General features: G+C 32.8%; 1 protein-coding gene across 3 annotated transcripts; it reads left to right on the forward strand.

Moving 5' to 3' along the window:
- Window positions 1–926: 926 nt before the first annotated feature.
- Window positions 927–8,753, forward strand: LOC113856633 (probable E3 ubiquitin-protein ligase ARI7). Of its 3 annotated transcripts, XR_003502901.1 has the most exons (16): window positions 928–1,352; window positions 1,902–2,026; window positions 2,176–2,281; window positions 2,411–2,501; window positions 2,738–2,910; window positions 3,289–3,393; window positions 3,484–3,572; window positions 4,811–4,918; window positions 5,168–5,258; window positions 5,375–5,464; window positions 5,598–5,645; window positions 6,021–6,092; window positions 6,313–6,412; window positions 6,498–6,624; window positions 7,083–7,501; window positions 7,592–7,866. XR_003502901.1 is itself a non-coding variant. In XM_027488551.1 (15 exons), the coding sequence occupies exons 1-15, from the start codon at window positions 1,176–1,178 to the stop codon at window positions 7,351–7,353; spliced, it is 1,773 nt and encodes a 590-aa protein (XP_027344352.1). In that variant the 5' UTR covers window positions 928–1,175; the 3' UTR covers window positions 7,354–8,753. The 3 variants fall into 3 exon arrangements, 2 of the variants coding, with proteins under 2 accessions (XP_027344353.1, XP_027344352.1); XM_027488551.1 differs by having other exon boundaries at window positions 7,083–8,753; XM_027488552.1 differs by lacking the exons at window positions 7,083–7,501; window positions 7,592–7,866 and having other exon boundaries at window positions 927–1,352; window positions 6,313–6,371; window positions 6,498–6,590.
- Window positions 8,754–13,273: the final 4,520 nt, after the last annotated feature.

Below are 13,273 nucleotides of genomic sequence, written 5' to 3' on the forward strand. Positions count from 1 at the left end.
CCCTTTCTATACCTAGCTTGCATACGTGCCGCAAGTTTTGTGTCATGGTACAACAACAGCACCATTGATTCTTTTTTGCTTTTGCGATTGATCGCTGCGGACAACTTGGAATTGTCTCTGTGACTCGAACCAAATGCAATGAAATAAAGAAATGATAAACTGTATACAATCAATCAATTAGGGTTCATTCATATACAAGTTTCTATTTTTTACCAACTCTTGTTGGGTAGCTAGGTTTTCTCGGTAGACAAGTCAAAAGAAAGTAATGTTATTTCCTTTTGTAAATCATCTTATTTATGTATTTATTTTTATACAAAGAAAGTATCAAATAAAAAGAAATATATGATAAATAAGAAGATTAACAGGTGGGAATTGTAAGAGGATTTAAGTTTTTTAAAAAAGAAGCTTTTTACGGGTACAAAGAAGAAGGAATATTTTGCGATATTCTCATTATTTTATTGAAATTTTGATTGATATTGGATGCAATAGAAGTTTTATGATCAGAATCTCTATCTCCTTCTTTTAAAATAATAATAAAATTCACATTAAAGATCATCATTAACATATTTTAAATTAACTTTTGCATTTTCAATAAGATGCAACTTTTTAACGGTCACAATTTATTTTATTTAATCATTTTACTTTTGATTAAAAAGACTTTAATCTTGATTGGGAAAATAGCAGTTTTATATGAACAAAATTAAAAAATGTAGGATGTAATTTAGAAATTAGAAAATAGAATAGTTAATATACATATAAAATGAGTGTAATTTAGGTAGCTCACTTTAAAAACCCCTTTCCTCGCGTTCCTGTTTCTGCGTATTAATTCCTCTTCCACCTGCCACAATCTCACTCCATCTTGTATATTATCACTATAATTTAAATAAATAAATAAATAAAAGGCAAATTTATATTTTATCATATTATTATTATTATTCCAATTTGCAAAGCTCTGGTTAGTTAGGACGAGAAAGGATCGAAGAAAAAACCATAAAGCAACACACACCTTTTCCTCCTCTTCCTTCCATCGTCGTCGTCTTCTTCTTCTTCTGCTTCCGATTCCTAATTCTCGTTGCTGTGCCCTAGATTTTCTCGACCCCACCGCAGCACCGTCTTTAAATCCCTTCGATCGCACCGGAATTTCTATCCCAACCCAACCACCCTCTAGGGTTCTCATGGATTCCGAAGATGATATGCACGACGCAAACGATGTTGAGTCTCTTGATGACGATTTCTACAGTGGCGAGACAGAGGATGCTCCCATGGATTACTACAGCGACTACGATGACGAAGCCGATGATTACTTCGACGATGCCGACGATTCCGACCGGATTGAGTCTCGTCGCCCGGAGGTAGGTCTCTTCGATTCTCACTCCGTTCCTCTCTGCGTATCGCTGTCTCAATTTGTATTCAATGTATTGTTGAGCTGGGAATGTTGCCTGCTTTTGCAAACTCCGAAGAATTGAATGAAAGGGGCTAATTGGACTCACGCGGTGAAGGATTTTGCTGCACTCAAGCATCGATGTATAAATATAGAAGGGCTAGTTTTGAAGCTTTACATGGTTGCTTTTTAATAATTTTTGAAGTATGTTAGTGTGCGTGGTTGGTAGGACAAGGAGATGTGTTCAATTGATCTTGATAAGTAATCGTTTATTGGAACCAGTCGTTATCCTGAGAGGAGGTTGGTTTTGGTTTAAATGGTGAAGATGGTCGTTATTCTTTCTTTCTTGCTCTTTCTGTTTAAATAAAAGATGAACAAATATAGTACGGAAACTTTTGGTATCTTATGGATATGGGTGCAATAATTTCCCGTTCAAGACCTATGGGCTCGCGTGTTTCTTCATTTCTTTCTGCAATCATATTATGCCTCTTTGATTGATGGATCCCTGATTGGATTGCAGCAAAATTTTACCATATTGAGGGAATCGGATATCCGGCAAAGGCAGGAAGATGACATCACTAGAGTAGCAACAGTTCTTTCCATTCCACGAGTTTCTGCAAGCATACTTCTTCGTCACTACAATTGGTAATTTTGTTAGCTTCCAACCTTGTACTGGTTAATTTGTCATCTCTGTTTGGTGTGTATATATTTTGATGCCGCCTTGTATGATATGTAAGGTTTTGGCTCTTTATTGTATACTCATGTACTGAAGGAGAGATGAGTTGGTGATGCAGGAGTGTTAGTAAAGTGCATGATGCTTGGTTTGCGGATGAAGATAAAGTCCGAAAAGCAGTTGGTTTGTTGGAAAAGCCAATTTTCCAGAATTCTAATAGTAGAGAGGTGAGTTTTGGTTGTTTGGGTTTTAAAACAGATGAACTAATGATATCGATTTTTCTAGTCTTACGCTGCTTGGGCTCCATTTAAACTCCACCAATTCACTTATTTTCATTTCTCCCCCCTTGTGGTCAGCTTACTTGCGGCATCTGTTTTGAGAATTATCCTCGTGCTAGGATTGAATCTGCTGCTTGTGGCCATCCTTACTGCTATTCATGCTGGGCAGGTATTATTCATGTGCCTTCCTTACATCCTTTGGTGGCCACAGATGCTGTCTGGACATCATTATGAAATTATGCTTTTTGGACATGCTTAGCACATCCTGAAGCCAGTGTTCCCATGCATATTTTTTCTTTTGTTGGTAGATGTTATAGTCCCAATACATGTATCCGTCAATATCCTATCCTTTTGTTCTCTTCTTTTTTTGTTAAATAATGTTTTCTATCCTTTTTGTCATGCTAGGATATATTGGCACATCAATCAGTGATGGTCCGGGATGTTTGGTGCTGAGGTGTCCTGATCCCACTTGTGGTGCTGCTGTTGGTCAAGATATGATTAACCTTTTAGCATCTGATGAAGATAAAGAGAAGTATGACCGCTACCTTCTTAGGTCTTATATTGAAGACAATAAAAAGGTATATTGTAGATATTGAATTTCGGCATTTATAATAATAGTAAAGGAATCTATACTTTTTTTTGTCCTGCCAATTGCAATCTTTTATCTATATTTTGACAAATTTACCCCAATTTATGGATTCATAATTCTTTACACGTTATTGATTTGAGTGTTAGCCAGGGTATTGTCATCTGGCTACACATGGGATTGAATTCCTAAATCGCATGATGAATGGCCCATTAGTTAACAATTGATGTTACTTTACCCTTATTTTAATCATTATTAATTTGAATGGCTATAGATGGAATTTCATACTTTTATTTTTTGATCTTGTTTTTCTATTTAAATTTTTTACTGTCATAATTATCTTATTTATTCTGATATCTGTTTTATGTAGACCAAGTGGTGTCCTGCTCCAGGTTGTGAGTATGCAGTTACTTTTGATGCTGGCAGTGGAAACTATGATGTATCTTGCCTCTGTTCTTATTGCTTTTGCTGGAATGTAAGTTGCATATGGGTTGTTGTAGATTGTTATAGCATTGCATTCTAGAATGTACATGTTCTGCTTAATGATGTGTTTTTGGATTTGCAGTGCACTGAGGAGGCTCACCGTCCAGTGGACTGTGGCACTGTGGCAAAATGGATTTTGAAAAACAGTGCAGAATCAGAAAACATGAACTGGTACGGAATGTGCTTTGACATCTTTGGATAATATTTCTTGCCTATATTTATTTGGGACATGATCTTGTGTCTGCTGCAATGCAGTGATTGTCCCTTCTTTAGTTGTCAATGGAAATTATAGTCTTTGATGCCTACTTTATGTCAAGGCTGACGAGTTCACTGTTTTTATGACTAGAGTTCAGTGGCTTAAGGCCACTATCAATGCCTTCTTATATGTGTATTCATATCTGTGTATTAATGCAAAATATACCTCCTCCTGTTGGAGCAATGTAGGATCTAGGATGTGTCAAGAAATGTGGTTTTGTTGCAGTGGATGTTTGACTATGTGTGAACAAAGGATTAAGTATGGCCCTAGACATGGTCTTGATGGTGAAAGATAATACTAGAGTCAAACTGGAAAACAGTTTTAAAGTTACTTGATTGCTTATAACTTTCCTATATATGGCAAATAGTTATTCCTTTGGGATGATTATACATAACAAAACTAGTGAATGAATGATCTGCAAGTGTTTAAAACTCACTCTTTTAATGGAGAAACTTAGTTGAAACATTACCTAGATTTGTATACTTATATCAAGTTAAATCCTATATTGACAATTTTACTTAATCAGTTCTTAATTCATGGAATATTCTTGTATTGCTCTGCTCTATACAAACTTTGGACCACTTAGTTTGTTACTTACAAGCTTTGAGAGCTAAGAGTATATGAAAAAAATATCTCAATATCAATTTATCTTAAAATATTTTATAGTATCTTGGTTGATCCCTTAGGATCAATTTTCATATTTTCTAATATTCTGTGATTTGTTTCTTATTTGATTTGATTAGGTTTAAGAGCCTAGTACAAGTATGAATAAGGATTGGTATTTTGTATTTCAGATCACATCTTTCACATCAAATCAATATGAATTTCAAACTATTTACATTTTTCACTTTTCTTCCTTTCCTACCAAATCTTCATAATTTCAACGATGACTTATATTTTATGATATTTGTTCTGTGAGATTCATGTTTAAGTTGTGGTCAACGCATGACCAAAAATTTGAAGCTATTTTTCATTTTGTCCCTGCATTTTATGATTTGATACAATTTATGATTCACAATTCCAAAATTTGCCTCTTGATTTCTGGTTCTGAATTGTGATTTGATAACCCTTGTCCATTATATACACTGCTATATTGCCACCTTTTTTTTGGGAATTGAGGCCCTGTACTAACTGTTAATTTAATGACTTTCAGGATACTTGCTAACTCAAAGCCATGTCCCAAGTGCAAGCGACCAATTGAAAAAAATCAAGGGTGCATGCATATGACATGTACTCCACCATGTAAATTTGAATTTTGCTGGTATGTTTCTTTTTTTTTCATGATTGTTTTGCATGCTTCCTCTTTTCCTTTCTTCCCCTTAGCAATTATTATTTTTGTAGAGGGTTGGTATAATGTAAATTGTGGGGTTATTTTCTTAATTTGGAATGAATGATACTTTTAACTTGCACCCTTAACATGGCTAATGGCTCACCTTATTTTCAAATAGCTTGAAATTATATTGATATCTACTGAAGTTAATACTTAATATATATTTTTTTATCTACCTAGGCTATGCCTCGGTGCATGGTCAGACCACGGTGAAAGGACTGGTGGTTTCTATGCTTGCAATCGTTATGAAGCAGCTAAACAAGAGGGAGTGGTAAGGGGCATAGAAATACTTAACTACTCGTGATTCAGGATTCAGGCTACCATTAGCCCATTATTCCCCTGACATATTTTGATAATATCTTACGGACTAAATCTTGTTGCATGTAGTATGATGAAACTGAAAGAAGAAGAGAAATGGCAAAGAATTCGTTGGAGAGGTACACACATTATTATGAGCGGTGGGCCAGCAACCAATCTGTATGCACCACTCCATACTTTTTCCTGTGCATTATCATATATGTCTGATTTTCTTAATTTCCAAATTCCTATAGTTTGCTAGAATTCTTATGGTGTAAAGCTGAATGATTAATTTTCTTTTTTTCTCTTGCAGTCAAGGCAAAAAGCTCTTGCAGATCTACACCAGATGCAAACTGTTCATGTATGTTACACATACATTTTTGTGTGTTTTGTGTTCACTCAAATTTATACCAGATAATAAATTTCACATTATTATAAAGAATTGAACATTGGAAAGATTTTTTCGTTGTATAATTAAACTGACTAAAATGCCTGGGCAAAGTCTTAGTCTTGTAGATGCAAATCCTTTTTTTTTCCCCTCCCGCTTCTTTCATAGTCTTTTGATTAATTCACCTCAAGTGTGTGTTACTTTAGATGCTCTCAAACCCAAAGGACAAGACCAAATAATACCTTTTGGTGTATTGCTTGGGCTTTTTTTGCTTCTAAGTAGAGCTTCATATATGCTCTTAGGAATTGTAAAATCGTCCCACTAATCTTCCCTTTTTTCCGTTGGCAGCTTGAGAAGCTTAGTGACACACAGTGTCAGCCTGAGTCACAGCTTAAGTTCATAACCGAGGCGTGGTTACAGGTAATGAATATTTTATAGTTTTTGGGTTGGTATATTAAGTTGTAAAATTTATAAATTTAATGAGGCTTTCATGTGTTTTGGGACTGTGAATAGCTTTTTTTTGTAACCCTGTTCCCTAAGGCACAAATGAAGTTGCTGTTGATTGAAAGATTTTCTGAAGCTAGTCATATGATGAGAATGTTTTTGACTGCGCTTCCTAATTTCTGTTTCATGCTGGCAGATAGTAGAATGCAGGCGGGTGCTGAAGTGGACATATGCGTATGGGTACTATTTGCCTGAGTATGAACATGCTAAAAAACAGTTCTTTGAGTACTTACAAGGTTTTATATGTCAACTTGAATTTCCTTAGAATTGTCTTGCATATGTGGCGGTACCTCTACAAATTATACTTTTTTCCCCCAACAGGTGAGGCGGAATCTGGGTTGGAGAGACTTCATCAATGTGCTGAAAAGGAGCTACAACTATTCCTCACTGCTGATGGCCCATCTAGAGAATTCAATGATTTTCGCACTAAACTGGCTGGATTGACCAGGTAGATTTTCCTGCTTTGTTCAGTATTACTTGCAACTTTCTTTTTATTTATTTATTTATGATTTTGTTGGATTCTGATTGGAGTTTGACTTAGATTGGTTGTGTTTGAACATCTTATTTTGAATTATGGTCTTTTTAGTGAGTGCTCAAAAACAAAAATAAGAATTTATATATTGTAAGTTTTAATGAAAATCACAAAATTCAATGCATTGAGAATCACACAATAACATTAAATGTTATAAATTTTAATAAAAAATACTATTTATTGATTTCTTATTATGTGTTTGTTCTGTCTTTCAATGTGAATTTCCTAGTTTCACATTGAATAAAAATTGAAATCAAGGGTAGCTTATAAATTTCAGCATGCAGCTAGTTATATGATCAAATAGTAGGTTTGACATCAGTAACAATCTTGCCCAGATTGTGTGGTTTGGTTTTCTAATCCATTTGTTTTGGCAGTGTGACCAGAAACTACTTTGAGAATTTGGTTAGGGCATTAGAGAATGGTTTATCTGATGTGGATAGCAATGGAGCTGCTTCCAGCAAAGCAACGAGTTCAAAAAATGCTGCAGGGAGCAGCAAGGGGAGGGGTGGAAGAGGAAAGGGAACTATGCGAGGAAGCATGTCCAGCAGAACGACTGATGATAATCATTGGTCTTGTGAACAGTGTACCTATGCAAATATCAAGGCTGCCACCACATGCCAAATGTGCAATCAACCGCGCCGATGAAACTTAGATCCTCACCTTATAAACACGTGTCTTCTGCCCAAGGCCAATGCGCACCAAAAGCTGAAATGGAGTTATTACTTATACTTATATGCTGGCTCCTTTTTGTAAGGCTATTTAATGTGAAAGGGGGTTAAGTCACGTAAGAAAGGTTATCCTCCTTGCACTCCTATTGAATACATCCCAATTTAATGTATATAGTGTTTTATCTGAAAATTTACGTATGGGGTTTATGCAACAGGCTTCTGTAACTGAATATCATATACAGCACATGCTGGAGATGAACACAAATGTGCTTGTTTGTGTCCTGATTTCTTCTAGTAAATCTCTTTGCAGCTTCTTTAAGTTACCTTGAATCAGTTGTGTATAAGTTGGGGGTAGTTTCCATTTAAATAAGGTCACGACGAATAAGGACTCTTACAAATACCATGCTATTATCGCTCGATATTTATAGCACTTGTGAACTTTGTGGCTTGATTGAGAATTTGGCTGGGTCTTATTGGATGTTTGACGTGTCCTTTTAAATTATTGCTTTGTTTAGATAATATGGAAAATAAAGGAAAATATGAATAACAATGTATTTTTGTTTGTTTAGTTGAAGGAAAAGAGAAAGGAAAGGTGAAGAGAAAAAATGAGTTGAAACAAAAGTTTAATTTTCTCCTTTGTTGTAGTATTCAGTTTAAACTTCATTTTTTTTTCTTTCTCTCATTGTCCTTTCACCCTACCAAACAAAGGGTAAGCGTAAAAAATAAACCTGATATTTAGAGGTATATAAACCTGCGTGCGTGCAGTAAATTATAATTTCTCACTCCTAAGCCATTTTGGTGCGGGAGAGTCACTTTACACCTGAAATTTGTTAGTCTTCGCTGCATTAACAAGTACCTTTAGTTGGACAAACTTGTGCTAGGCTTAGTCTTGTCGTCTGTCACCCCGTGATCATGGGTTGCCATGGTGGTAAATCGCTCTCCATTTGAATTTCCTCGTAGCAACACCCCTGCATCATTCTTCACAAAATTACAAAATCAAAATATGCAGCCAATCATTGGTAGTTGTTTTTTCAGCCTACCTAATAGATAAATATCTGTGGTAGCAAAAAAAAATACTTGTAGCATAGATGATGGACCCACAATGAAAATGTAATAATCTAACGATCTTCAATGATAAGAGTATTAGTGACAGCTGGCAGCACGTCTTTGCTAAGGTTATTGTAAATTATACTTGAGAGAATGCAAAAATTTTGAACATTTTAAGTTTTGATTGGCGTATTTGTCTATTGTACTTCCAAATCAAAATAAATTTTTGAGCAATTTCCTTTAGCACTAATAGGTTTTTTATGGGTTGCATCCAAATGGTCCTATATTTTGATCTAATTTTAAGTAGTTCTAACTATTGAAATTTTGTTGACCAAAAAAGAAAAATTGAGAATGTAATTCCAACAGAGATCTCTGTCGAAATACGTGTTACTTGTGTGATCGCCAATGCAGTTACTTCCTTATTGTTCCATCATTATCACACTCTTACAAAGCAATTGCTTAGTTGAAGATATCGTATGTTAAAATGTAATGACGTAAAGGGGTTCATTATTATTTTGGTAGTGATAAATGGTAACTAAAAATGTTTTATTAAACAAAAAATGAATAGGCATATACCCTGACCTACTATTTATGTATGATTGTAGAAAGAACTGATCGGAATCTTGACTGGTTACACATGCACAGTCAGATAATTAACAAGTCAATTAGATAAAAAAAATACATAAATATACAGATAATTAAGTCGTTCAAAACTGAAATTGAGATATTGGCGACCCTTTTTTAATTACAGAAAATACGTAATTAAACAAAGATAGGGAGAAGAAAAGAGTGTGCCGATACATGTATGATGTATCTGGGGCATATCTCAAATCCATAGCTTGATCAAATTCTCTTTTCTGAGTTATTGAGTAACGTTAAGGTACTTTCTGTGAGAACTGGAAAGCTGCGATCTTGCAACAACAAAGAAACTCCTTGGTTGCTCCATGGGGAATCCAAGGCCAGTAGAATCACATACAAAACCAGTAGTACTGAAATTGCGAGACAAAGGTATGTCTGATCTATGAAACTTGCTAGAGCCATCATGGGTTAGAATTGGTTTGATGTGATGAAATGAGAAAGCAGGGAAATAGAGCTATGGAATATGGATTGGATTGAGACGGGTGTTGTAGGACATGTTGAAGGGAAATGTTCCAAGGTTATATGTACCTGGCTGCTATACCATGTTTGGGGGGAAAGTATTAAGGGACCCAAATCCACTGTATCTCTGACCAATTTGGTCACGTGCTGCTACTTGGCCCCTCAGTTTGTCTATGGCAAAAAAAAAAGTAAAGTAAAAATCCAAACACGTTCATGCATATGTACAACAATTCATTGTGTGTGCAAGCACACGTGCATGCATGTCCTCTCAACATGTCATATACAAGCACTGAGAAAGAACATGCAAGTGGAATATGTGCTTTCTCGTGGTCTTGAACACTTTATTATAATTAAAGAAGTTCTTTTATTTTTTTTTCCTAAAGAGCATCAATTTTGCATACTAAATAAAATTATTTTTTTAGAGAGAATGTGAATTAATGGGTAAAAATTATTCTTAAATTTAAATTTTAATAAACATAATTGTGTTAAAAAAAGTATTTTGAGTTTGAAAACAATAATTTACTAGAATTTCTTTTATCAGATTAACTAATTGTGTTTTCATCCAAAGCTTTTAAAGAGTGTTTTAGCTATGCAGATTATATAGGTTTAGTAATAATGTATTTTGGTAAAAAGAAAAATAAAGGTAGAGCAATAATACACTAAACTAATATTCTATACATGCTTGTTTTTCAGTTTGCGGCATTCAAAATGGCTTTTGATAATAAGTATGTCCGTTTTGATAATAAAGGTAGAGCAATAATACACTAAACTAAAATAAATATTTAGATATGGTGAATTTTAGTTTTCATATTTGAATTAATGCCAAACTTCAAACTCAAATTACACATTGTTTTTCACTCCCTCTTCACCTACCTCTCCTTTAAAGTAGTGTTGACGATAATTATTATAGTAATGAAAATAATAATGATAATAAAGATAAACATGACAGTAATTATTGAGGGTAATGATACTATATAATAATAACAGCAATAACAGTAATTATAGCTGTCAAAATTTTATTATTAGACATGATATTGTTAAATCATTTCATTTCTTATTAACATCATTAATAAGAAATAATTATGCTCAAGACATAGTCAAACATTACATACACACTCTTTTCAATAGAAATTTAAACTCTAATTTTTCACTCTGCAAGAGGTTAGCCCCTATTCAATCCTTGTAAGAGTTGAAAGATTAAAATTAATTATTCTATACTAAAAAAATGCAATTTTATAAAAAAATAATTTTAATCATTGAATGAAAACTATCAACTAAAATTAATGTTTGCATATTTAATATATAAATAAGAAAACTGTTAAAAAAAATTTGTTATTAATTTTTCAATAAACAATTATATCTCTTTATTCTTTTTTACAATCTTTCATTCTTATTAAAATAAAATTAATGACTATAATTATAGCAATATCGCTCTCACCTTAAAACTAAATTTTATTTTATTTTCCTTTTCTGGATATGCAAAAGGTCCAATATTCGAAAGAAGGACAACTTTTCTCCCCTCAAGTTCAATTTCTTCATAGATGGCATGAAGAAATCTGAATTGTCAATCATTTACTTCATGCGCCAAAAGCAATTCGAGTTTTAACCACTTGGAATCACATATTCCTATCTAATGATACAAATCCAAATTTTAATCAATTGAAATATTTAAAATATACATTTTTAAGGCATAAAAAAACACGTACTGTATTTAAGTTTTATTTTTTTATTTAATTTAATTGAGTCGGAATTTAATTTTGAAAATTAGCATTTGGGTGGTGACAATAACTAGAGAATAATGGGGTCAAAATTTGTCACATAGAAGAACCATTGAGTAGAACCCTAGGATGACAAATTTTTAATACATTACTAATGTAATTTTAAAATTTTAATTACCATTTTTTAACTAGTATATCCTTAAAATACCAATAAATAAGTCCCTTTGTATATGCACTACACGAATAATATTAATGTAAAAAAAAATTAAAAGTATAATAATGTCAAATTTAATGGACATAAATGTATTTTGCACCATATAATTAAATGTTTATTTTTCCAAAGATGAAATAAAATAAAATAATATCCTAATTGAAGTGTTAGTCTAATGAAAAAGATGAAGCCTCGGATTTAGTAGATCACAAAAAATGGTTAATTTAAGCAAATATGTCATTTATTTTATTTATTTATTTTTGTTAAATCATGGTGGTGTTCTAGATTAAATAGCTGCATTGGCTGTATTAAGGTTTGCTCACTCCATTGCTTCTTACCCGTTTTCTTGCAGAAAAAATCAGCAATTGTTTCCTTATAAAAATGGATTAATTGACAACAATCATAATAATTGTGGCAACTATCTAATCAAATTATATGTAATAAAGTATAGCTGTCTCTTTTTTTATAAATATCTAACGAATATTAACCTATTGACTCACCATGAAACTTTTTTTTAACTTTCTCATATTATCTGGTATCCTTTCCCATATCAATTTTATTTTCTCACTTTTTCTTTTCCTTTCTTATTAACAAGTTGTTATTCTACTACTACTTTTATTATTATTTTATTTCCAATCTTATCTCTATTTTAGAATTTTTCCTATGAAAATATACACCTTCTTAAATAAGAAATGATTACTTTCCTTAATTTATTATGTGGAAATAAACTTAAAAGGAAACAAATCAAAAATATTAAGAGATTTTAGAAAATTATTAATTAAATTGCCAACACGGCAGAAAAAAGAGGAAAGAACGCAATGCAATCGTATAAATGGTTTCTATATTTACCATTTCAGTCCAAAGCGCGAAAGCTACCGTGAGCGCGCGAAGTTACTAATTTTTTGTTTTGGTGCTAATTAACAACACATTACCATCTTTGTTATGTCTTTGATTTTACTTAAGAATTTAAGTTACACTCCAATTCCAACAACATAACCACTTTCTCTTATATATTATATGACATATTAACCTCTTTTCCTCAATATTTCTTTCTCTCTAAACCCCTTTTGAGATCTCTGTCTCTCAAATCTCTTAGTTTTCAGAATTGTTTGTTTTTCTCAAAATAATATAAGGTAATCGTTTTTGTTACTGTTCTTTATCTTTTATTTTATGTGCCTATGCCTATGCCTATGTTGGCTATTTATTAATTTTTATGTATATTGGTTGCTTTCTCTTACATACTCGATTCTTTGAATTGGCAATTATCATATCTTATTAATTTGTAATCGACAGTTATATATTTTCGTTCTTCGTGTGTTTGTTTCTTCTGAGCCTTAGATGTTGTGTTTTTGTTCTTCTTTTAGGTTGTTCATTATTGGATAATATAATTCAGTTAATTTTTAGATTTATGAGTGTTGGATTTGTTTCTTTTATCTATTTGTGACTTCTTAATTCAACGTATCATATGCTTAGTTAATTTGCCGTTTAGACTAGGTTTAAGTTTTTCAACCCTTAAACTTAAGACCCAGTTCCTTACATTTTTATCTTAGTGACTTCTGCTTAAAGATCGACATTTAGGAATGACGCTGGCTAGCGACATAAAACTGTAATTTTGACCAAAAAAAACTATAAGAAACTGTAAGATCGACATTTTTTTCTTTATTTTTCCTTTGATGTCTGTTTTTCGTTAATTATAGTGGTGGAGTTATCCTCCTTTGACTGAGGGTGGTGTCTGTTCTAGTTGTTTTTAGAGTGATATCTTCAGTTTTTTCTTGTCTTTTCCTTATGTTTCTTTGGTTAAACCAATGTAACAGTGTCTAATG

This window comes from Abrus precatorius, unplaced genomic scaffold (assembly GCF_003935025.1).
Source record: "Abrus precatorius isolate BTA unplaced genomic scaffold, Abrus_2018 Scaffold11, whole genome shotgun sequence".
Lineage (NCBI taxonomy): Eukaryota > Viridiplantae > Streptophyta > Magnoliopsida > Fabales > Fabaceae > Abrus > Abrus precatorius.